Below are 27,393 nucleotides of genomic sequence, written 5' to 3' on the forward strand. Positions count from 1 at the left end.
ATAGGTATAGCTACAAACGGTGTATGAGAACAGCCTGTACTAACACGGAGCATCTCAATTTAAATCAGATGGATGAAATAAGCAGCGGGTGCAAATTTGTATTGTGTGCATCTAGATTTTCTCTTTGTGCAACATCTCAACAGAAGGAAAGAGGTAAAATGCTGTGAAACTGCACAGCGGATATTGAAAGACAGGACCACTTACTCTCACATAAAAGCATTGTGTTCCACTGTTGGGCATGTTGTACTAACACGTGTCCAGAGTACTTCTCAGGCTTTTCCCCCTACACCACGCAGTGTCTACCAATAGCTGGCATGCAAATTTTTACAGCTCCAGCACTGCCCCCCGCGGCGACACAAGATGTGCGCTTCATCATGACAAGCTCTCAGACCATTGCAATTGTTCTGCCGTCACTTGAGCTGTCTCTTTGTCTTATTCCGTCTCTCACTCTCGCCCCTCTGTCTCGCACCGTTTCTCCGCCTCGCACCGTTTCTCCGCCTCGCACCGTTTCTCCGCCTCGCTTTCTTGCTCTGTGCTTCTGAGCCACCCTATGACAAGTCCCCGCCCCCCCACCGCGTGCTTTTATTGGTCGAGGCAAGCCATGCAAAGATGCCCCAAACAAATGTTAGAGAGGGATGTGTGAGTAGGGAGGAGGAATGGAGGCTTCTTCAATCCCATTCCCTCTAGGTCTCCTCATACAGCAAAATACCAGCGCTAGAAATGTCAGACACACTCACTGCTCCCCTCTCTGTCTGTCTGGCTGGCTCTCTCTGCAGATGTACAGTCCCCACTCATTTTTTTCCAGCTCTCGGTCTCCCGCTGTCCGCGGTTTTGACATGCACCAAGCTTGTTTAGGCCCAATGATAAGGGGCCTTGTCATTGATGTGTGGTCAAAGTGTTTCTCTCTGTGGAAGTTAAAGGTGGCTGTTTTGACAGCAGATAAGGTGGAAGGTGGGTGTCGGAATGCTAATGCGTGCCAAAGGAGTCAGACGCTCCTTTCATCTATGGAGAGCAGAGGAGGTGAGCTGAGGCGTCTGGCACAACACAGGGGAGAACTTCAGGTGGTTTATTTCTACACGCCTTTCAACTGCTCTTTGACCCATTCATGTCTGCTTGTAAGTAATAACTAAGCTTATCGTATGCTATATGAGTACCCAAATAAAGGACTAATGTTTGTTTTTGTGTGCACATACATGCGTCTGAATGCATCCATTTAGGCACCGCTGTGTATTGCACACAAAGATAATCACTACGAACAGTCCTATTACAGTTTTCCCATTTCCCCTGTAATATTGTGAGGAAGGCGAGCCAATTACAAAGGCGCACTGTTCCAATTACATAAACACTGATATCTAGCTTTGCAGTGGCAGCTGGTTGAATGGTGTTCTTGTTACGCTTAGCTGTTGCTTCATTCCTCTCCCCGCTAATTGCATCCCCGGAAAACAGGGAATTAAGAAGGTCAAGTGCCTCCTAAAATAACCCCCTCTCTCATTGGTAAGGGGGTAAGTAAGTAAGCGTCAAGGCCAGGAGAAAAGGAAGGAATAGGGATAGTGAAAGAAACAAATGGGAGGGATATGACGGAAGAGAGCTGGAAAAGGAAAGAAGAAGAGAGGGAGAGCATACAACAGGGCAAAAATCGAGAAAGCCAGAGGGAGACACGAATGGAAAAAAAAAAGACCCGCATGGCTCATCGAGTCGCCCCCAGCGAACCTGCAGGTGTGACATTTGAACGCTTACCATTATCACCGCAACCTCGCTTCCCCAGGTCCGCTGATAGCTTCTTGAGGGGCAGCATATTGGGGTCAAGGAGGATGCTGTAGCAGCAGTGGAGGAGGCTGCGTCTGCGGCCGTACACCAGGTGTGCGGGACTGGAGATGAGCTCAGGGCCCGGCTCTCGGCAGGGCTGTGGAGAGGTAAGCAAGAAGATGACTCAGGGGAGACAGGATCACAGTAGCAGGTTTACTCAGTCTTACACAGCCAGTCAATGGCCCCCCTCACGCTGCTCTATCCAGACACACACACACACATACACCCTCCCTGTACTTCTTTCCTGCAGTGAAAACATCATTATAACCAGCAGTAGTCGCCTCGCAAGAATCAATTTTCCCGTTGAAGCCCGGTGGAGGAATAGCTCATTCCATTTCCTAAATGTTCTCATCATTGATCTGGGTCTTGACCACTTTCTGATAAATGGCATAAGCTTGTAAGGTGCACACACACACACAAACATGCACACAGATGGAGGTCATATTTACCATGTATTTAGTAGGGATGCAAAACCAAACCGTAAAAATAAAAAAACGTTCAATCAAATTCAATGTTCAAACGAACATACAAACCGAACCGTGAGCTTGTTGAACTGTTGCACCACTATTTAATACGGGCCTGCTAATTATTTGATGAGGTGCCAGACACGTAGAAGAGGCAATTATTGATTTCCAATAATAAATATATACATACATTTGCATAAAGCAAGCAAATTTGCCCACTCCCATGTTGATAAGAGTATTAAATACTTGACAAATCTCCCTTTAAGGTACATTTTGAACAGATAAAAATGTGTGATTAATCTTGATAAAAAATGGACAATCATGCAATTAATTGTGATTAATTATTTTACTCGATTGACAGCCCTAATAAAAATCATATTGGAAATGGGTATATTTTTCTGCCCCCTAATGTGCAAAACAAACCGAACCAAAACCCCAAAAATGCAACACAAACCAAACCACGGGGTTGTTTAATTGTTCATCAATAGTATTAAGCATTAAATAAATCTATTCTTATAAAGAATTAACATTTTCTTTTTAATTGTACTAAAAAATTAAGATGAAACAGTCTTTGAAAGGGTGAAACATGGAGGACTGGTTTCAGCAATGCCATGAAATATAGTGAGGACTGGTGGTGCAACAGTGCTGAGTTAATATTTCCTGGAATGAAGATGGCTTCCCATTAAACATGCTGCAAAGAGGACTTTTGCTATCAAAGGTTTTCTGTTCCGCTATCAAAGGTAAACATGCTGGAAGTGGTTTTTCACATTAGCCTTTTATACATTTCACTACCTGGCTTTGTGAGGAACTCTGTTGAGTGCACTGAAAGAACAGGGTCTTGTTCTGTAAATCAATCGAGCAGATTTCCAGTGAAACCCAGTGGCAATGTAAAAATGCAGCGTAGAGACTGACAGTCGTTTTATAATAACTACTGTCAAAATGATTGAATGATGCTATAATGCTACACAGCTAATATGCGATGGCAACCGCAGTTCAATAAGAAATATACTCGGCGGCAATGTACTGCTCTGTGGCAATGATAGCAAAGAGATGCAAGACGTAAAGTAGTTTAACTAGATTGGTTAGTGACACACATTACGCATGCACATTACCCAGTGGGTTCACGAGAGAGTAATTGCGAGGTAGAGAGCAGTGTGATGAGAAAAAAGGAATGGTAATTCCCTTCCCGCTTGAACTTGCGTTAAAAGCTTCATTCCCACTATTAGTGCTGGTACATCCAATTTCCAGAATTTAAGGAGCCACCATGCCCTCACCTGTGGAGGGAAAAGCTAGAAAAAATCCTATTTCAAGGTCCGCTTGTTAAACTTTTTCTGGGGCTTTCAAACTCTCGTGGACAATTTAGGAACATCCATCTGCTGATGAAGAACATGACTGTTCTTGTGGATATAAACAGTATGTTGTCCTCCTACTCATGCTGATGAGATTATTTGCGAGAGTCTTGATTCCCACAGGTTTGACTTTTAGTTCTTTGCATACTGCACCTGGAGTTTTGCATATTCATCACTGACTTCTCAAAAAAGTTGACTTATACCATAGACTGTATATAGGAGGCGGATGTAGTCACAGTGACGTTTTGCAAAACTGTCGCTTTGAGTTCGGCATTTTGGCCAGGGCCATCTTGGTTTTTTTTGCAACAAGAAGTGACACAAGAGGGTGGAGCTAAGTACAAACGAATGCTGAATGAGACAGTTTTAGGCGATCAAAATGTTACAATTAACTTTCATGAACTGAAAACACACTGTGAAAGGGTTAAAGCTCTAAGACGAAAACACGGACAACTCCCAGACCGGACAACGCCGTGGTAGCAACCTGTCAATCACAAAGTAACCATGCCCTAAAGCATCCCCTGCTTTATGGTCTATTTGACTCTAAATGGGACCATCATTTACTAAATGAACATCATGCTGTATTGAAGAAGACTTGAAACTAGCGATTGAGACAATAAACTCCTGTTTACAATATTTACTGAGGTAATAAATCAAGTGAGAAGTAGGCTCATTTTCTCGTAGACTTCTTTTTGCAACCAGGTTTCGCCCCCTGCTAGCTATTAGAAAGAATGCAAGATTAAAGCACTTCAGCATTGGCTTCACTTTTCAGACCCGCAGGTTGCCCACTGACTTATACTTCACTTTTGAGTGTTATCCATTAGCGGCAGGCAATCACTGGGACTGTCTGACAATCAAGGTTTTCAGTCATTGACATCATAAATTGGTTTGTACAACCCTGGACTCTAGCTCTCTGCAACTGTGAAGAAGATAAAGAGGAGGTAAAGAAAATAGACGGATGAATGTAATTTAATACAACATGCCGGGAGCGACATCAGTTATCATTCCATAAGAGACTGAGAGGGGGAAAAGGATGAAATATGAACTATTTGACATAGAAATCACAAATGTTGATGCATTATATGAAAAGGATTTTCTGCAGAAGGGCTTTAATTATGCAGTATGCAGAAATGCAACCACGTCATTAACGGAGAAATAGATTCCTGTAATCATACCTCTGACCACCAAACTTCTGTGTTATTGTGCCGTGGTCAGTTTGATCTGGTCGATGTGGTAAGACCACTAACATCAGCTAATGTTTCTGTGTAAGTGAAGATAATGATGTGTCAGTATCTGAGGCTTGAATTGCCATTTGCTACAACACTAATAAACACTATAATCATTATAAAAGTGTGGGTGAATGACCGCAGGAAAGAGCGCATGCAGTCCCCGTACTGTATCGGCTCCACACAGTAGAGTGAGCCATGGCTCGAATCGCAGAACTAACAACTGGGCGAAGCACATGAATACATCTAAATGGAAAATACCTTGAGCAATTTAAACTAGTGCCACTGTCACAAACACAATTCTCTGCCTCTAAGCCACTTCCTCTGTAAACAATTTCAATGGTGTGTTACAGTAAAGTCTGTGTGGGGAGCTCTGCCGCACTCTCGCATTTTCATTTTCCCCCATTTCCCTTTTCTTCCCTCTCGCACTCTGGATCCTTTTTTCTACTTCTGTTTCTCCATTTTCTCTAGTCCACTCCCTCTAACCCATTCTGTTTTGAATGAATATGAAAAACCTCTCTCCGTCTCCCTCCCTCCTGCTCTCAGGCCTCTGTGTAGCTGCTGAAGTGAACCGAGCAGTATTTGCATTCTTAATGAGCGCTCTTTGAAAGGCACTGTGCCGTAACAGCACAGGCTGGGGCAATAAAAAAATACAATATAAACAAAAATATACATAGCCTGCTCTTTTAGAAAAGTCCTCGGTAATGAGTCACTCGAGGGGAGGGGCAGTGCCAAGATGCTCTTTTCCAATTAATAATTGCCAATGTCTTTCAATCATATTTTTAAATTAGCGCATAGAGAATAATCTTGGTTCATTTTGCTGTCAAACTTAATTGGAGCCTCCAAACTCCTCATTTAAATCAAAATATGTAATTCACAAAAAGGATTGCGTGGCTTTTGCGGTCGTTAAACCTGCACAAATAAGACAAAAACAAACCGTGTAATTCTCAAAGCACTAACAAAGGGTGAAATGCTCTCTTAACTGCACTGCTGAGCAAATAGTGTTATATTTAAATTAGGTAACATGCATACATTTGGCACAGAATTGGCCTCTTCCTATTGCAAAAACAGTTTGATTAATGAAGATCAGCCCTAATAGCCACACACAGTTCAACATATCCTCATACAACGGTTCGTATGGTTTCTCACAAACGGTGTACAAACTCAATCAATATGTTCATGTTAACAATGGTTCAAATGACTGTGTATGTGAAAGTTGTCCCTCGCAGTGACGAACACTCAGAGAATAATAACCCATCTCAGCTCCAGCTAACCCGATCTCAGGAGAAGGCGTATAAACAGCACATTACAAGGTCAGTCCATGTGTCACGAAAACGCATTTAAGCCTGCCATTTGTACGCTTCTTTTGCATGTAATTTTTACGCCACGCAACAAAACTATGGTAACGGCCACAGTTAGTATTAGGCAACAAAACCATTTAGTTAGGTTTAGGAAAAACGTCATGGTCAGGCCTAAAAATAGCGCCACGCAGTACAACATCTCCTCACGTGTCACACGTGACAATTTCCCCTTCAGTCTTATCAAAAGAAAACTACTTAATCAGGTTTAGGAAAAGATTGACCTACTTAGGTTTAGGCAACAAAATTACTTAGTTAGGTTTAGGAAAAGATCGTGGTTTGGGTTAAAATAACTCTGGAAGTCGCGTTACTTAAGTATAGAAGTTACGTTACGAATAAATCAACATTGACTTCTGGTTTCACAGGGGCCACGAACACCAAACCTCCTACCTACACGACGCTTGTCATTCTTTATACTGTTTTGTTCAAGATTACATGGATTACATGCAAATTGATTTCGTGGGATATATATACGAATTGCAGTGCATTACTTTTTTTGTAGGTACGAATGGTGTGAGAACAGCCTAGCGCAGTTACAGTGAAATTATTAACGTCTTCGGAGAGTTGGTGGTAACTGAAGTGCATTTACTGTATAAGGGGTGTCACGCCCAGACTTTCCAATGATCATGGCATATTAGTATCCCAAATACTGTTTCTCTCTGTCACAAGTTTTGATTTATGCCTCTGCACCTTGTCGGTCAGGACCTGTAGCTCGTGGTCTAAACATTTCATTACTCTCTTTCTCTCTGTCGTTTTTCTGCCTGGTGCAGAGGCAACATTTATACTTTGCCACATGGATAATTGCAATCAGGTGCAAAACTTTATGGGCTTGTCTGTGATATCATTAGCGCAATATCTTTAGTGAATCGGACCTTGAGACGGGGAAGATAGCGGTTGCAAACAATGGGGCAATTCATGTTGCTATCAGCGGTTGCAATCCATTCTTTGTGAATTCGCCTGTCTGTGACAAACAGAGCTGCAGAGCCCTGAAGAATGATACGACTGGCTTACAAGATGCAAAATGTTCACATTGTCCCGGGGGAAACTCAGTTTTCAAGCCCAGCAAAGAAAACAGTGTGAGTCATACGCAACAGTAGACAACATACACCACGCTGAGTGGTAAACAACATTCTAAGGTTTCAGTTTAGCAATGCCAGCTCCCTTTTAAGCTCATTTTACAGGATTATTCCAGACATGCTGGATGTTAAACCCTGTCTCCTTCATGAAATTACTGCATATTTTCTGGTAAATTCTAGTTAGAATGGTTTTATAAATGTCCTACATTTTATTTATGTTATATTGAAAACATGAAATGGGTATATTGTAGCAGTTAAAGAAACGCTTAACTGCTACAAAATCCTATTACCAGAAGATTCAAGTCATGTTGGCATCTACTATACATGACAAAGCATAAAACTTTCTTTCTTTCCTTGTAAAGGCCTTAAGACATGATTGTGATAGTGAGCTACATAAAGTTAATGAATGTTATCTTGGCAGAAATGACTTGAGAACCCAATTTTCACTTTATTTGAAAATGCTAGCGAACTTCTTGAATTAGTTCAGCTGTAGGGGTATGGATTAGATTTAGGCGACCAAAACATCATGGAGATTAGTTTAAGGTTTTATTCATGATGGAATACAAAGCCTTTTGCTCAGAATTAGAAACAAAATTAAAGCTGCTCTAATCAATATTTTTATGATAACAATGGTTCAAATGTCCCAAACTCAGCTCCACTCAGCTGTACGGCCAACCCGATCTCAGGGGAAGGCGTATAAATAGCTTGACATTACAAGGACTTTCCACGTTTTCCAAATTTTAGCCTTTTTGCAGGCCATTTTTACGCCTCTTTTGCATGTAATTTCTACGCCACGCAACAAAACGGTAACAGCCGCAGTTAGGTTTAAGCATAAAGGGTGTCACGCTCAGACTTTCCAGTACTCATGGCATATTACATCCCAAATATTGCTTCTCTCTGTCTCAAGTTTTGAGGAATGTCTCCAACACGAAATCACGCCAAAGAGTGTAATAGACCCACTTGTCCACCAGAGGATAGCGTGTCAGGGGTGGATATTACACACGTGTATAAGGTGCAGTCGATTTGGTTTAGGCAACAAAACCACTTAGTTAGGTTTAGGAAAAGCATCGTGGTTGGCCTTAAAATAAGTATGCAAACTAAGTAAAATACATACGGAAACAGTGTAACAGAAGTACGGAAATCACGTCACAAATGTCACTAAAAAACACGTGACAAACGTCACTTCAAAATAACTTAACAACACTTTTGGACACAAACACCATAAGAAGTCTCTCTCACTTTTTATTCTACGTCCCTAGCTCTGAGCGCAGCATATTTACGGACATACTTTTACATTGCAGTCAATACAGAGGCGCACAAATGACACGCCGAAAGCAAGAACGGCGTTCTTATTGCACGTGAAATGGCTTGCGATTACCGTTTCATTCATACGCCTTTTAGTGCGACTGGGCCGGTACAGCTGTTTTTTATTGCATCTTTCAGATCATTGTTTTGGTTTTACGGCCCGCAGCTTTACTGTTTTGGTTCACTCTAAACTCTGTCATTAGCATTGTGTTACCAGACGCAGCAGGCAGCTGTTGCAGTGAAAAACTTCTAAAAACCCACACACAATTGAGTTCTAACAAGTTCTTTACGACACCTCCTTTATGTGTTGCCTATGATATTACTCCTACAATTTTCAGCCTGGATTTGATGTTATTTAGAAACTGAATGATGGCAATTTGCAGGTAGCGGTATACTCTATAGTGGTAATGACACCGGTGAGAGGCTATTGTGTAGGAAAAACACAACCATCAAGCATTTAAATAGTACTGGCAAGATGGGGTATATCAAACAGTCCCACATTTTATCATCACTCTCCTGCACAAATTCATTTTTCACTCCATTTCCCAGAGCCCATCCAACCAGGAAGGAAGCCATGACCTCCTCTACCTGTAATAAATCAAGAGTGGGTACTGTAGAGTGTATCCACTCAAACATTTCATGCATTCTAATGAGGCCTTCATAATGGCCCAAAATGTGAAATAAAACTTTTTTTTTTAAAATTGACTTTTTGTGTTGATAAAGTGATTGTTCCGGAGAAAAAGACCGGTCCTTTTCTCATTGTTTCCCAACTTCATAAAGCAGCAATATGCTCGTGAGAGGGAAGGGAATTGTCCTGCTGCAATTTGTCTATTTCTATCTCCATGCATAATTTAAAACACAGGGCTATTTTAGGGGCACTGTGCAGGCTGGCAAGAGTGCGGGCAGAGTGTGAGCCAAGTGAATCTCAGTACAAGACTAATGATGGTAATGGCCACAATTATATAAATGGCCGTGTTCTCATTTGGCTCACAAAGTCACTGCCTTTTCCATCTCTCTCTCCCTCCCTGCCTATCTCCCTTTATCTTTACCTCACTTTGAACGACAGCCACCTGATCTGCCTCGACCCTCTTTTTCCATTTCTCACTTTCTCTAAATCTCTCTTAGTCGGTTTCACCATCTGTGTCTGCTCAGACAGGTGAGGAGAGGAGAGAGAGGCCTCTAAGTCGTCTCAGTTCTGCTAACCTATCTAAAGCCGCAGCGACGCCGCCGCTGCGATGACAAAAATCCCAGAGTGCGTGACAGCAATCAGGAGGAGCTGCACTGTCATCGACCGTCACCCGGCTCACTCTTTGACATCTTTAGTGCGCTTGTTCTGAAGTTTAAAAAAGCACTCTCGGAGACTTGAAACATTTTCAAATCGTCACAGCCATTTCGAGAAAAGTTTTCTAACGTTTTAGAGGAGTCGGCCTTCAAAAATACACCTGACAGGATTTGTGCGGAAAAATACTGTGTAGACACGTTATAAAGAAAAAAAAAAACACCATCTAGCCTAAGTGAAATGCCATACATTCACCTTATCTGCCTGGACAGAATTAAGTTGTTTGGTATAGTATTAAGAGAGGAAATCAAATTTAAAAATGGTCACCTTAAAGGGGACATATCAAGCTCATTTTCAGGTTCATACTTGTAATTTGGGTTTCTACTAGAACATGTTTACATGCTTTAATGTTCAAAGAATACATTATTTTCCTCATACTGTCTGTCTGAATATACCTGTATTCAACCTCTGTCTGAAACACTCCATTTTAGCACCTGTCTCTTTAAGTCCCCCTCCCAAAAAAGCCCAGTCTGCTCTGACTGGCTTGCGAAAAAAATAATAGGACCCCTATTTTATTTCTATGGGTGCGCTAGCTTGCTAATTCCACCATGCTTCAACACCACACTGGCTGCAGAAAACAAGCCGTATAAAGTTGTCACTAATCTGGTGATAACAATGTGCGGATGAAGATTTAAGTTGTTTGATTTGAACCATTTACTCTGGCTGTCTGTGCCTTGTAACATTACTACTCCACTGCTTGTTTAGTCGTTACTGCAGAACCTCGCCTCAGTCCGCAAGTCGGTTTAGGTTATATGGAAGTTAGCCCGCTACAATGGTCGATATGGCAACGATACACATAAAAATGGCTGCTGCTCTGACCATGCTATGTTGATTTGAATGTGAATGTCCGTTCTACTCCTATATTCTATGAGCGCACCTTTGCAACGGTAGTTGCTGTCGGTGGAGATACTCAGATGGGGGGTGGTATACTCTAATGAGCCTGCATGTGACATAGGAAGGGAAGCCAAATCTGAATGGCTGCAATCACAGCATCATGGTGGTAAACATGCGTGGTTAGCCGTTGCAGCTCACTTCTACCAAAGTCTTTTAATCATAAAGATACCTGCACCATTAATCAATATTACCTACTCCAACTTTGATTGCTGGCTTTCTTTCTTCTTCTACCTTTTCCAACTTCCTCTTCATTACAGTAATTATTTATGTGTAGTTTAAATATTTGAAACTGTTCATTTCCAGACACCTCTGCACTCATTACTGTATTCTATTACTGCATAGAAGAGCTCTTTACATCGGCCCAGTTTCATGAAGTGCAAACGATGAAACTTTCATGCTTGGCCTTCTTACGCCGTTCAACATTCAGGTTTTTCTCAAGAGGAAGACGCTGGCTCAACACTGACGCTGACAGCACGGGTGTCACAATGTTCCAGGGGAGGCAAATTCTCTCTGCATGCACACACACACACGTTCACATTTCTCTCTCCTTCAGTAGGCATCACACGCTGGTCAGGCCGACATGATTTATAGAGTTCTTTCTGAATAAATAATCCATCGCAGTACTGGGGAATCAGGAATGGGTGACGCATGCTTACAAGAGTAATGGGGAAGAGTGGGAATCGGACAGATGAGAGTCCATGGGGGGGATGAAGGTTAAGATAAGCAGAGAAGAGGTTCTTGGTTCACTTTTTAAACTTACTTATGCATTAAATTCTAGTCAATCAACAATGCAATCTTACATGCAATTAGGTTGTTTTCAGTGGGTTTTGGGTTGATTTTCCTTCACAACCCATAAAATATCAAGTTAAAACAAACATTTGTTTTGAAACAGCTTTAGTAGCTGTTAGATTAGGTTTTTCAATTCCACTAAACACTGCATAATTAATCAAATATTAATCACAATCAAGATTTTGGCTTCCCACAATTAAATGAAGATGACCGACTGCGATACTGACACTTAAAATGCGTGCTCCGCTCATAGAAAACTCTGCTGCATATCAAATCAAACGCTTCCTAAACTAACAGCCAGCCACCAGCCAGTGATTGAGTTGCTCCCTCTCTACCTTGCGAGGATGGACAGGGCTCCCGGCGCAAAAGGCAACTGGGCAGACTATCCTTAGATGATTAAATCTTTAACTAAGGCACAAAGTTCTTCATAGATCTAGCCTCTCAACTTTACTATCAAAGTGCACCAGATTGATGCATTTAACATTAAAATGTAGCTTGAAAAATGTATATATCTATAAAATATATATATCGCCGAAAAAAACAAAACACGGCAATGTATGCAATTTTTTCCAACATTGTGCAGCCCTAATTTATACATTGGCAGAAATGCAGCACAACATGGAAGTGAACGCAGTGCTCAGCTTATTTTAATGTGAAAGAGCAATACAAATGTTTTGTTCCTAAAAATCAATGAATAATGTGATAAATAATTGTGATCTCAATATTGATCAAAATAAATCAGGATTATCAGTTTGGCCATAATCGTGCAGCCATCCTACATACGCTTCTAAATAGTTTTAACCTCTGTATATTGTTGTTTGGATCCACAAATCGGAGGAATTGGAGGAAAATGGGTGGAAGTAGTCACACAACCTTAGTTTCTAGTCTTCATTGCAGCAACTTTTAAAACATTCTGAAGCAGGCGTACAATTCTTTAAACTTACAAAAAGGGATCAGGAACTCCAGCCTCTCGAAATTTTGATCTGCAACAGTATTTCTGCTATTCTGCCATTCATGTCTGTAGCCTCGGCAGATGGAATGTGCAGGTGCACAAATGAGCAAGGCTGGGAATGAAGTGGCGTGATAAACACAAACATGTGATATGAAGCGGTAAGAAAGGGTATCAATGTACACAGAGAGTGCTGAAAGCAATATGAGAAGCAGAAAGGAAGAAGTGGGATAAACAGAGTGATGCCAGGTTTGGATCAAAATCAGTTGTCTTCAACAAAAATACATTTTACTCTGTGAAGCTGAAAGTTACACACGAGTAGTACACAACCATAATGAAAAATCATACAGTAGAGTGACGGTATAGTACACAACACTCAATACAATGTGTCTGTCATGAAGCACTCAACCCAAACACGTACACGAGATATTTTTAGTCTCACATAAATATATTAGAAGCACCACTGGTGTTTGAATGTACTGTGCTCCTATTCACTTCTATTGGGAAGCTGCAGTTGTTTGGGCTTTGTGCATCAATTATGCATGTGATGAGGGTGTTTGTAAAGCATTTATGCAAATGACTCATGTGAGCATATGGCTAGTTCAAAGGTAACTACAGTGAAGGTAATGGAAGAAGCTATAGCATTAAATAGAGGATGGTATGAATGGGGAAGATGGAGGCCATTTACTTCTGTTGATGCTAAGTATCTAATGAAAGGTGGTGATTATGAGAGAAAGAAATGGAGAGCTGCCACATCTTTCTCTGAAATGAGCACTGAGGCCATGTCTTTGATGTCAAATTGAGCCCTTGAACTCTGCAGTAATTTGCATTGAAAATAAACCCATAATAGATAGGATGCATGCATAAAGCAATGCACGGAAAAAAAGCAAGAAACAGAAAAGTATGCAGCATTTGCTGAGGTTCCTGCGTGTCACTGCCTCAGTGACGGAATCATTTCTTCAGTCGATAGTACCGAAGGCACGAGCACTGAACTGTTTATTACAGGCACAGATTATTTTCTCCTCTTTAAGTCTGATTCGTCTTTAAACTCAGCATTGTTTTAAAGGGTAGTATGATACTTGATCATGTTTCTCTCAATTAAATGGAAATAGAAAAAATGGATCCGTGTCTCTTAGTATGCTACTGTAATAGATTAAATATTCAATACTCAGTTTAAAAGTGATGCTATTACCTCATTATGGCACAGACTGTTATCAGCTCATTATATGGGCGTTATCAGTGGTTATAAACCTCATAGATGTGGGTCAGTAGGGGCCTGCTACACCTACTACGTTGTGAAGTTGAAAGCAAAACTTAAAAGCAACACGTTCTAACACGTCAAACCGAATGAAACGTTGAACACAAACAAAACAGCTTGTTTAGGTTTAGGCAACAAAACTACTAGTAGGTGTAGCAGGCCCCTTTTGACCCACATCTATGAGGCTTATAACCATAGACTGCAGAAAATATGGACAAAGTCTCCTTGATGTCACCCATAGGTTTCTGAAGAGCAAAGCTGAAGCACGAAGTGGCCAGCTCCGGCCGTCGCCATCTCGGCAGTGACACCAACATCACAAACACGACCGAGAGGTTAATTTCAGTGACTCGAATTAGCCGAGGTGACATTTAGCAGACTATGGCAGCCATCTAAAGGGCCATGCCCTTAATTATGCCTAACTTTAAGCCTTAATATAATTTAAACAGGTGAGCTATATAAAAAGTCGACCCCCCGTGCAGTTGTCAGGAAAAGGGAAATTAGTTATAGACACCAAAAAGCTGTAAACATGTTTATTTCTGCTGTAAAGTTGGGCAGTTTAACATGGGGGTCTATGGGGATTGACTCCGTTTTGGAGCCAGCCTCAAGTGGCCATTTGATGAATTGCAGTTTTTGGCACTTCACTTCCCAGCACCGGAGGTCACAGCTTGCTTATAACCACTGATAAGGCCAATTTAATGACCTGATAACAGCCTAACCGGCTGATTATGTCCTGGAAGGGGTTATTCATCACGCTAATTTATAAATGAGGATAACTCAAAAAAGCTCTACTGCACATTTGTGTCTGGATGATCAAGGAAACCAGATAGCTCTGATGTTCTTGTAATTGTTCTGCTCGGTTAGAGCAAGGAGTAGAGAATGTAAAAAAAAGTGTTGTTTTTTTCATCTAGGCCAGCTGGACGTGTGTGGGAAGGCAACTAATTGTGCCAAAAGAAAATTTCAAGCAAAAAGTAAATTCATGGTGAACTTTAGAGAATATGTATTTAAGGGCAGTAATTTTTTTCTTTCTAATAGGTAACTAATAATGTATCAGAATAGCATCAACGACTGATTTGTTATAGGCTACCACTGTTCTGAGTCAATTCTTGGCTGGGACCACAAACTTCCTGGAATCTCCGCTGGTGGGCAACCAGTAACATGATGATGGGAGAGCTAATATGGGAAATACATGGGAAAAGATATTCAAAGGGGAAACATACTTTGACACGAGATATATATATATATATATATATATATATATATATATATATATATGTTGAACTGGGTGAATATCAATACATGGCTGTAAAATATCAGTTGCATGTGTGATAGGGCTTCTGGGAAACTATTCTGGGTTTGGTCATCAAATTATAGATGGGATATTTATGTCAACATATAGAACTATGTTAATAAAAATACTAGAGCTGTCAAACAATTGAAATATTTAATCGTGATTAATCGCAAATTAACCACACATTTTTTATCTGTTCAAAATGTACCTTAAAAGGGAGATTTGTCAAGCATTTAATACTCTTATCAACATGGGAGCGGGCAAATATTCTTGCTTTATACAAATGTATGTATATAATTATTACTGGAAATGAATTAACACAAAACAATAACAAATATTGTCCAGAAACCCTCACAGGTACTGCATTTAGCATAAAAAATGTGCTCAAATCATATCATGGCAAACTGCAGCTCAACAGGCAACAACAGCTGTATCTTCACTCTAACAAGCTAAAAATTGCATGTCGCATTAAAGAAATTAGTGGCGTTAAAACTAATTTGTGTTAACGCGTTATTATCGCATTAACTTGGGCAGCCCTAAAAAAATACCAAGAAGGGTGCTGGGTTATTTGAATTATCTCAAAAATGTTTTATTCACCATTTGCTTGTCAAGCTGTGTAAACACATTCACATTTTGATTCAGTAAGCAGAAGAAAGTTTACTGCCAAATCAATTTACAGATCTTGTGATCAGACGAAGTTTATTTTGCAATCGTTATATTCCAACATAATTCGTCTGTATATCATTATCAATGCAGCACATTTATCGACGTTTGTGGTTTCGAGGCTGAATCTATAAAAGCTGTGGATCCAGCTGTTTGATGTGAAAACCCAATCTCTTGCCTCAACAGTAACTGTGTGCACTTCTCTGATAGCATGTGCCGAAATGATGTCAAGGGCTTGTCGTTTAATGTGGTGCCCCCTCCGCTTTCAACGTCCCTGCTGGGACCTTAAATGTCTCTCTTATAGTCAGTAGGAGAAATTGTCCAACATTTGCTGCCACTTCTTCAGGGAGCCCAATCAGAGTGGTTTGGGTGTCTTATAGTCTCTCATTACGGTGATGGAAGACTGGATCAATCTCGCTGTCCCTGAGATCATTATCCAGTCATTCGGATTCTGGTGTTGCTTCCAGACGTGTGTAACTCATCTCACCTCTGCAGCTTTCGGTTGCATCATCGCGCCTCGCAAAGTCATTTGGTCAGATTAGTGCGTTTCAAATGAGTCTGCTCACGCAGATATCTAAGGGTAGCCTTTGAGGGAAGTGTTGCGCAATATCGGGATTGATATGCAGCCATGTTAACTGGACTTTGGCTTTTATTCAGAAAGCATTCTGAATCAGTTGTTCATGTATTCACGCTCAAAGAAGCAGAGTACAAACAGCTCACAACCGGCACCAATACTGGATGCGATTTCAATTCCCAAATGGTTTACCTGACCTATGTCCCACATTAAAGCTTTTATTGGAGTGGGGCAGGAATGCCTCACTGGGAAACGGTGATATCTCAACAGAGAGCACGGAGCACGTTAACGTCAAACTGAAACCTCCCACACTGACCGGCAGGAAGTCAGGGAAACCAAACTGTGGTCCATCGGGATATATATAATGTGTTCTTGTTGTTCTTTTATCTCCCCTTCAGGAGAATCCGGTGCTCTCTTTGATATTCGTCCCACATGTTCTTCAGATGAGCACAAGAGTGGAGTGAAGAGCGTGTTCGAGAGTCCTCTGTGATTGTCTGTTCTGCTTTGTCTGACCCACAATCCCCCAAGCGCACACATGGACACACACACTCCATCTCTCTCTCTCTCTCTCTCTCTCTCTCTCTCTCTCTCTCTCGATTGATTGCTGTAATCAAACAGCGGGCTGTAGCCGGGTCGTACGAGAGTGCCGTGCTATTTTCCACTTCTCCAACCCGTGCTGGGTGGAATACTCCCATTTTCTGCACAACCAGGTCACAGAGTGAATGAGGTCACAGGTAAGAGTGGAAACAAAAGGCAAACACAAAAGCATCGCCGCGGAAAAAACACACACCCCGTAGTAAAAGAGTCGGACAGATGTGTTTGTTGTGATAGATTTAATGTGGGCGGCAGAGAAAATGACAGAGAGGAAAGACACTGTGAAAAGGCCTCGCTCAGTGTTTATTTTATTCCATCACATAATGAAAGAGAGAAAATATTATTCCTTCCTGGCATGAGGAGAGACTTAGTGACAGTAAGTGCACGCAGGTTAATCGGCTGGCAGAGAGACAAGCTGGCAGACAGGCAACAGATAGGAAGTCAGAGCAGACGAGGTGCTTCACGGCAGAGACCGACATTCAGCCTGCAGACCTTCAGGCTCAGGTTAGACTCAAGCTCGTGGCTGATGCTATACGGACTGTTAGTGCCTGATCTGTGATGCAACCCGTATCTAATACGAATAGGCAAGTAAACAAGATATGAGTCAAAATAACCAAACTTCACACGTCAGTTGTTGTACTCTTCTCACTTGATGGTGGGGAGCAAGTTTCCTATCCACCTGTTTTTAGGCACTTTTTGAAATTGTACAGTAAGTCAATGCAAAGCAAATGGCAATTCTAGGGGAAAAAGTATTTTTTTTTAAGGCGGCAACCTCTGGGTTTAACGCAGAATGGCCTTCAACTTGCATTCTTTCTAATAGCCAGCAGGGGGCGACTCCTCTGGTTGTAAAAAAAGAAGTCTGTATAGAAGTCTATGAGAAAATGACCCTACTCCTCACTTGATTTATTACCTCAGTAAACATCATAAACATGAGTTTATGGTCTCAATCGCTAGCATCAAGTCTTCTTCAATACAGCATGATGTTCATCTAGTAAATTATGGTCCCATTTAGAGTCAAATAGACCGTAAAGGAGTGGCTACCTTGTGATTGACAGGTCTCTACCACGGCGTTGTCCGGTCTGGGAGTTGTCCGTGTTTTCGTCTTACAACTTTAATCCTTTCACAGTGTGTTTCAGTTCACGAAAGTTAATTGTGACATTGTGGTCGCCCAAAAATGTTGTTGTATTTAGCTCCACCCTCTCGTGTCACTGCAAAAAAACAAGATGGCAACAGCCAAAAACCAAGAGGGCGACGTACAAACCAACGGGTGACGGCATGGTGACTACGTCCACTTCTTATAGTCTATGTTTTTTTTACACTAAACACTGGGGTGGAAAAGTTGGCAAGTACAAGGAAGTCTAAAAAAAAAAAAGGCAATAACCTCATGTCATATACAGACAGAGGAAACAAACTGCAGTAATTATTAAAAGGCAACAGATGGGAAGCACCAATAGCATGCCATCATCTACTCTATATAGAGTTACAAAAGAATTACATTTACAGGCATTTTTATATTTTGTAAACTTGTGATGCTCTCTTCTGAACACTGAAGTAAACACATTGATTTGCATATTGTCTGTTGGTAACTTTTGCCAAAAGGATTTTCGTTTGTGGCTCAAATGCACCATAAACCCTGAGTCAGAGAATTTTCTACTGGACTATATTCACTCAAAGTTTCCTTTTCTATTCTTTTCTTTTGCCATTGGGGGCTGCATACAAGCTGAAAAAACAACATCTGACATCAGCTTATAAAGTTGCTATGACAAACTTGTTAGCAAACAGTTGCCTACTGACACGTCCAGCAGAAACAGAGTAACATTAACATTCGTTTGGAGTCATGTTTCTTGGCATCTGTAGTCCAACAGTCACTTCCTTTGAGCTCGGTTTTTATTTTTCCACCAACTCCAGAGAGATATATCCGGCTCTTTAGCTGCTAAATGCTCCGCTGTGTTCACCAGCTAGTCGCTAACATTGTCAGTCTGTCCTTTTAGTGCCGGGGCGGGTAGCGTACAATGTTTTTATCAGAGCTTTCTTTCCTGAAAACATTTGTCTTCTTGGTTGATTAGGCGAAAACAAGCAGAGTGAAAACAATGAGCGAGAGGGAGCCAAAAAGCTCTGAGTTAGGTGATAATTCTCTGTGGGTTTGTCACTACAAAGCAACACCTCTCAAATTGCATTTAGCCATTCAACCTAACTGGTAAATTATTGTCAAAATACCAAGGGATAAAACGTTGATTAGTGTAGCTTTAGTGGCTTGCAGAACTGACATGTAGCCAAACTAATAGATACACAAGCAAATGGAGACAGACCGTGAGGAAGACGGAGAGACAGGTGAGACATCCAGATGACTATTCGGACTTAAGTCTGCACTAAAGGAGAAATATGCCACTTTTTTTTGTGTATGTGTGTGAATGTTTTTGCAGTTTAATGTCTTTCCCCTGTGTCCTTCACAAAGTAGTGGTTGTTTGATCTTGTGAAATGATTATAGGAATCTGCGTGTTTGCGAGCATGTTGGTGTGTGCAAACAAGGACAGAGAGAGCAGCGGCAAAGGCAGAGCAAGAGAGTGCGATCGAGGCGCAGAACAGTCAGAAAAACAAAGAAATGAGACATCATAAGACGCCGTAAAGGACGAGACAAGAGATGACGAGCGAGTGAGAGATAATAAAAGGACGAAATGAGTGAGAAGAGTATGAATCAGAGCAGAACTGAGAAAAAACAGAAAGAAAGAGGGTGCTGGAGGAGTGAGAAGGACAGAGAAATGTGTGTGAGACTGAGTGGAGGCGAGATTAGGGAGGCAATATCAGACTGTCCATCAATGTCACAGCGCTTGTGTCCTCTGTAAGCCATTTCATCCATCAGCCTGGAAGGCCTGGCTGTGTGGAGACGGCAGTCCCCGCCTGTTTACCTATTTTACATCCAGACACCCAAATCCCTTTCTCTAATACCTGGTCTAGATTAGGGCTTGTTGGATTCACACTGCGGATGTCATTACTGATAAAGTATTGAAGACACTCCTCAAATCCAAAATTAGAATATTTTGGAATACGGGGAAACTAAATGTGTATAAGTATGAATGCTGTAGGAAGACAACAGCTTGGAGCTATTTCTTGACAAACCAGTTTATGTATCCACTGAGCTCTTCTCTGCAGTTCTTCAAGCTACAATGCAGGTTCAGATAGGGTTGGTGAGCCTGTTTTGGTCTCTGTACAAGCACAATGATACTAAATCTGGCAAACTCACAAGACTTTCAGGAAACTCTGCGGTGTGCAAAGCCACCGCGCCCATGGCCGCCAAGAAATAATTCTAACACATAACTCCCCCTAAAACCATATAAGTTATTATTTGTGCATTTTCATATGAATATCCAGCAACAAGTGACGAATGTCCAGCAACACGTCAATTTCTGCTCGTTTCAAGCATACAGTCTTTTCAAAATAAACTTCCATCTTCACAGGAAACAACTTGGTTAGGTTTAGGCAACAAAACTACTTAGTTAGGTTTAGGAAAAGATCGTGGTTTAGGTTAAAAAGATCTTCGGAAATGGCGTTACTTAAGTACGGAAGTTAAACATTGACTTTGGGTTTATCACGAACAGTGGTCTCTGTGTTTCACTCTCAGAAAAACAGCAAATATGCATGGTTGTCAAAATGCTGAACTAGTCCTTTATTAAAATCAAATGCCTAAAGCTGAACTTAAAGAGCAAAATATGTATTACTCTATTGCAGCTCCAAAAGTCCCGAAATCTAGCGAGAAAGTCGTCAAGTCAGAAACACTGACAGCCCGTCGCTTCCAAAGCCACGCCCCCAAAATTATCATTATGAATGTAAACATATCCCAATAAACGTAACGAACATAGCTGTTAGTACTCACAGTTGTCAAGCTAGCAGCTTGTGGAAGACTCCGGTGACACGCAACGAGTGCACGGGCAAAGTGTGCGCAGGTAAGGAGGAAGGTATCCCGTCCAATCATTACATTTGGGCCGAATGGAACGATTGGATGGGGCTTATTACAGTCCTGCAACAGCCACAGATATGATTTCTTTTCTTTTTATGTCAGAGAATTTAATTTATTAATTGCTGCCGGGATGTAAAGAGAATTCCAACAAAGATAACAAAATGTTTTTGAAGATTACCAACCTCTATATTTAAGATCTATCATCTCATTTTTGTGGGCGTCCTATAAGATAGATCATTTTAGATAATCAAATTTTGAGTGCAAAATGTACAAATTACAATGTTTGAACTAGATTCTTCACGTCAACTCACCACCCAGCTCAACATTTACCCACTATCATGTTTTGACAAGGCGATTAGAGCTCAATTAACACACGCTTTAATGACTGAGCATCGCACTCTGTCAGCATGTTCTTAACACTGATGCTAATACAAAATCTGAAGGGCTTCAGCTACAAAAATCCCCCTGTGTACCGCTGTCTAAAAGTGACATTGCTTTGAAAACGGAGTAAGGGCTTTTGTAGGTTACAAGTGCTACAGAGTGAGTCTGGGCTGATCCAGCTGCTGTGATTAACCCCCCCGCCCTCCCTCCTTAATACAGAAGTACTGGCTCAGTATCAGTCTAATGATATCCGTTTCCGAGCTCAATATGTAAATATCTTCTGCTCTGCCAGATAAGTTTTGACAGAGAGCCTGTCGAGCACAAGGCGAGACTACCTAAGGGGCCCTTCGAGGCCGTTTTGCGCGCTGTATTTTAATTGGTCTGGAGAACAGTGAGAGCTTTTCAGGAATATTCACAGATTACCGGGCTGAAACTCAGACAATGTCCTAATTAAAAGACAACATGTGAGCAGGAGTTTCAGCAGCCCGTTCCAAATAAAGCAGCTGCTATTCTTAGCTTGCAGAGATATTACGCAAGGCTCAAATGTAATTCTGGTAGTAAGAAAAAGTCAATACTTATAACGTTGAATAAATCCACTTATTTTACAGACCCCCTTTCGTGTTCTATCAAGATCTCTGTCTATTTATCATGCTGTTTTGAAAGCAGGGAACCATGTATGTTTTTTCCACCTCTGGCTTGTTTGTTTTGTCAGCATATGGAGTACAATCTGTAAAGAAGGATTGGTGCCGTTATGTACCAGGAGACTGATGACAAATCTCATGTTAAGTAAATAGGGAGTGGAAAAAGTAAATTGCGTTTTTTCCTCTGGGGCGCAGCAGATTTGATTTGTCCAACTCTATTTATTCTCATGTTATATCTGACATTTAAATGACATTTTTTTCCCGGATTTAATTACACAAAGGTATGCCAAAGGGTATGTATGATGTTTTCAGACACGTTCCCGAGATGTCAAATCCATCGACATTGACAGATATTGACCATAAGATAAAACTCTTTTCATAAACTTTATGAATTTCTCCCTCACTCTCATCCATCATCTGTTTTTTTTTTTTGTTTACTGGTATTTGGTCGACCGTGACGGAGCTTTATGAAGTTCTGCCCCGCACTAGAAATCACTGATTGTCACAATTTTTCTGGCTCCGCTTAGGAGAAATAATCTGGCGGGACCGCTCACTGCAGGCTTCAAATAAGATTTTCAACCCTACATAATTCTACCCGGGGGAATTTATTCATTTTCTGCTCTGTATGCACGCTCGCGTTTCGAGAAGCTCAGACGTGACAATGGTCCACGAAGTGCAGTCTATTCACGCAGCTTGGAATGAAGGTGCCTTTATTCAAATGGTGTGTGTAAAGTGCCGCATTGTAAAGAAAGGGGGATAAATGTTTACTCACAATGAGGCGCTGCTCAGAGAGCGCTTTTTATTTGCCTCTAAGTGAATGTAAACTGTATGATGATGACGATGATGCTCATGATGATGATCATTTGCTTATTATAAACTGAAGAAAGAGATGAGCAGAAAGTGGGAATGATGAGCAACTCCGAAACCAGAACATACACATTCTTTTCTTCCTTTGTCTCCCTCTCTGCTGGCTGAAAAATGAACCATCCTTCATTCTGTCCTCAATATGCATGTGCTATCTGACCCCTCTCCCTCTTTTTCCAATCACCGCTTCTCTCTCTTTCTCCAGCATGATGTTCCCTCCATTCACATCTGTCATCAAAGTCTATTAAAGGACTGTTCATCAAATCGGCCCGCACTATGTCATGCAGCGACACACGGTGAATAATGCATCATTTGAGGCCGGTGGGGGCTGGTGGGGGTAAATTACTGGCAGTGATTGAGAACCAGGTTTCCATTGATTACCTCTAAGCTGATGGAGCGCGGAGCGACGTTTTGCAAACCTTGCTCGCTATTTCAGATGGAGTGCATATGAAATATGGAAAGAAGATGAAGGGAAAGAACAACGGGGCAGTAATAAAGACAAATTAAAGGGGTGTTCATTTCACCGCTGCGTTGAGGTTGAATGGCTGTTGCCTTGGATACTGCGGATTTAAACAGAGAGGGTGATAGAGAGAGCAAAATGGGCAGACTGAAAAGTAGACAGAGAGAAATGGAGAAAGAGAGAGAAACAGCGGGACACATCGTTTAGCATTGTGGCTCTTATCGATCCCACCCTGTCATCGCTCAGGTAATGGCCGAGACTACCTACCAATTAGAAGATTAGGGATGTGGTTTATCTCACGGGGACAGCTGGATGGCTGGAGAGTGGTGGAGGGGTAGAGGGAGAGTTGGGTTTGGAGTCAAGGCCAGTAAAAAGTCCTCAAAATCCAATCGAACATGAAAAGCAACATATGGTTAACAGAGCGTAGAGAAGACGGGAGCGATTCAGAGAGATTTTCTTTCCCTGTGTTGTCCTGCTGAGTCACAAGTATTGCTAAAGGGAGCTGACATCTGGCACAGGAAATCCATCATGCACACATGCAAACACAGCCACCAACACCTGCCGCCCGCAATCAACATTCGCGCAGCAGTTTTTTGATGAGCCGTAGCAAACTTTCTCTCTTACACATCTAGAAGGTTCATGTCAGGCACAAATAAATGGCTGTAGGGGTAGTTTTTCCATCAATAAATCCACTAGTCACCTAGAAAAATGACATTAATGTTAGGATATGGGAGCATTGAGATAAACAGTTGGTGGCGCTAATTCTCGGATGCCATTTAACCACTGCAGAGGAGAGGGCTCAACGAGATAACGCAATAAAAAGAGCGCCAATCATACCTCATACTACGGGTGCACCGATCCGACTTTTTCAGTCCCGATGCCGATAGTGATACTTGGTCTTTGCGTATCGGCTGATACAGAGTACCAATCTGATACCAGTGTTTAATTAATAAGCTGTGTGCCTCAATCTGTGGAAGTGACTGGGATCATTATTTTATGTGTAAAGAAACATAAGGCTTGACTTCAATATTGCTTTCCTAACAAATAAATACAAATCCTGTACCAGCAACTTGGTAAAAAATCTTCAAAATTAACATTACAATTCAAGTTTAAACCTTTTTTAATGCAGCGATATTTAAATTCCATTATATAATGTATATGGCATATAAACAGAATTGAATTGAATAGATCGGCCCATTGTCACCAATAGACGATCCAGCTATTTGAGTCAGTATCGGCGCGATATCTGATCCGGTATTGGTATCGTTCCGTGAAATAAGGCCTATATTTAAGCCATGCCATTGAACACCTTTAGAGAATCTGTCTAAACCTCCCTTTTGGTAGCAGCAGAAAAGTTCTTTTGCTTGTCTGCCTCCCTATACTGTAAGAGTATGTTGCTGCTGCCAGAGGTAGTATAGCATGATGTACTGTAAATGCTTTCCCTCCCGGTTGGGAGGAGAGGGATGCAGACCCTCCTACTGTGCCATCTGGGCTCATTACAAGACAACAGCTCTATGTTATTGAACAGTAGGAGTTTATCTGTGGGGAACAGACACACAAGCCTACAGTAAAACTCTGTGTATACTGAATCTGTACGCCTGAAATAACTAGTTGTATAAGCTACATATTCATAATTAGCATGCATTTGCATATACAGTATGTATGTGTGTGTCTTTGTGATTGGATGCCACATGACTGGAAGCTAAATGAGAAGCTTTGTGGCCTAAAATACCTCTGAGGTGCTTTTTTCTCAGTTGCAGATGTTAAGGTAAAAGCTTCTCTGCAGTCTGCTATACCGTATGGCTAGATGGAACAATTTACAGACTGAAAATAAACAGTGTAAATCTCACCATCTTCGGCTATTAACTCACAAAACAGCAACAGTTTACATTGTACTATCTTAATCTTCGTCTTAATCTGGTGGTTTTCATTTCAAATGATTTCCTTTGAAACCTGTTTCAATATAAAATACAATATACATTACAATTACAATTTGAGAAGCATTGTTGATTTACATAACTACCGACAATGGGCTATTTGATAGCTTGTGAAATGTCTTGTTGTGTCATCAAAGAAACTTTTAGCACTTTCCTGTTTCAACATATCCTCACACAACGGTTCGTATGATATCTTACAAAAAAAGTTATTGCTCATTTTTCGTGCGTTTTCCTACAAATATCCAGCAACACGTGTCAATTTCCGTCTTCACAGGAAACAACTTGGTTAGGTTAAGGCCACAAAACTACTTAGGTTTAGGAAAAGATTGCTGTTTGGGTTAAAATAACTACAGTTGAACTACTTGGTTAGGTTTAGGCAACAAAACTACTAAGTTAGGTTTTGGAAAAGATCGTGGTTTGGGTTCAAATAACTCCGGAAGTGTCTTTGAATGTGGTTTCTGTCTTCACAGGAAACAACTTGGTTAGGTTTAGGCAACAAAAGCATTCGGTAAGGTTTAGGAAAATATCAACTTGGTTAGGTTTGGGCAACAAAACTACTTGGTTTAGGTTTAGGAATAGATTGTGGTTTGGTTTAAAATAACTCCTCAAGTAGCGTACAGTAACTTAAGTATAGAAGTTACATGACAAATGAATCAACGCTGGCTTCTGGTTTCATACGGGGGTATGAACACCGGTCTCCTGGGCAAAAGTCTTGTGCTTTTTGACCACCGGTCCACCCCGACCTCCTCCCTTTGCGGTGTTTGTCGCTCTTTATACTTCCTGGTTCACGATTACATACAAATTGATTTTGTGAGATATATACGAATTACAGTGCATTACTTTTCGTAGGTATAGCTACGAACAGAGTATGAGAACACTGTTTTAATAGGATCATTGTTATATTATCTAGAAACAAATCAATAACTGAAGTTAAAATGAAGAAAATCTGTTTTAAAACATCTCATTTACAATAAATGAAATAGATTTCACATGACATTTCTACAGTATGAGTCTTTCAGCGAGTTTGTCTGAAAGTGAGGAGTGACAGGGATTATGTGCGAGGGAGAGCAGATGATTATGTGGGTTGGATTTAATCTTTGACATAGTGAGCAAATGGTACTGAACACTCATGCTTCAGCTTTGCTGAGCCAAAAGAACTCTGTGTCATTATATTAGAAATGTTATTAGCCTACTTTTGTCACAGTCTATAAGAAAGCAGGTATTTGCTTGCTTTAGTGACTTCCTCACCAGCTGTGACAGTCATGGATTAATGTGGTCGTTTCACCAACGCCACATCTCCCTAGGAAAACGGTGACTTTTCGGGGGACATTTAGTTTTCTTACTGCATCATTAATGAGTTGTGTGTCCTGTCTGTGTGTGTGTGTAATATATATGGGGGACCTGCCTATTAAAAAAGCATAAATCACACATTGTGATGGGCGTGTGAGGTAGAAACGGAGAAGACGCCATATGGAGCTCCGGCAGTGAGCTGTAGAAGAGCTAAATGTAGGGTGTCGGGACACAGCCTGCTCGCAGTATACGCGCACGCACACACACATACACATTGAGACGTACACACTCCCGCTCACCAGCTGCGTGACAAGACGAGTGGCTTAATGACACTTAGCGTGAGATCAACCCTGGAGACGCTTTAAAAGTCACAATGAGCCAAAGCTGATGGAGCTAATGACCCGACAATCACGCGCACGCACACACACAGATATATACACGTGCACACCCATGAACACACACAAAAAACACATGAAATTAATTAACTAAACTGACAATACAACAACATAGCATATGAAAACGCTGGGGTTTCAATTAGCTCCTCTGGCTTTCACTGTAAAAGAAATTTCAAGTGACACGATTTTCTTCTCATCCGTCCGAACTTGTTTCAGCCATTTGGCATGGCGCTTGGTGTACACAGCAGTCCTGACACATTGCTTTACTGCCAATTACTTTCGCACTCTGTCATGCTCTAAGGCTCTCGCTCGCCCATCGCTACGTGTCTGCATGTATGAATGCGCGTGGGCAAGATAGAGGGAAATGGCGTATGTGTGTGCACGCGATCATGTGTGATTTTGGGTTGTGTGTGTGTGTGTTTGGTCGCTGTGCCCCACTTCCTCCATCTACCCACCATGCATAGTCCCTAATGAGGCCCCTGGGAAGCCGTCCAGAGCTTGTGGTTCTCCAAAACCGCTCCTGTTCCAACTCTATTTCAAA

At 41.4% G+C, this 27,393-nt stretch overlaps 2 protein-coding genes across 3 annotated transcripts in view; one reads left to right on the forward strand and one right to left on the reverse strand.

Annotated features, from left to right (window-relative positions):
* The window catches only part of yipf5 (Yip1 domain family, member 5), a 217,235-nt gene that overhangs the window by 81,229 nt on the left and 108,613 nt on the right, over positions 1–27,393 (reverse strand). Inside the window, exon 6 of one of the 2 annotated variants that reach the window (XM_074611379.1) lies at positions 1,738–1,903. In XM_074611379.1, coding sequence (XP_074467480.1) covers positions 1,738–1,795 — 58 coding nt within the window. In that variant the 5' untranslated portion in view covers positions 1,796–1,903. Of the gene's footprint in view, positions 1–1,737; positions 1,904–27,393 lie in introns of those variants that run through there. The other variant, XM_074611378.1, reaches the window with a different exon arrangement.
* Positions 1–27,393, forward strand: part of kctd16b (potassium channel tetramerization domain containing 16b) — a 94,531-nt gene that overhangs the window by 46,156 nt on the left and 20,982 nt on the right. The gene's annotated exons all lie outside the window — the stretch shown is intronic.

This window comes from Sebastes fasciatus, chromosome 16 (assembly GCF_043250625.1).
Source record: "Sebastes fasciatus isolate fSebFas1 chromosome 16, fSebFas1.pri, whole genome shotgun sequence".
Taxonomy (NCBI): Eukaryota; Metazoa; Chordata; class Actinopteri; order Perciformes; family Sebastidae; genus Sebastes; species Sebastes fasciatus.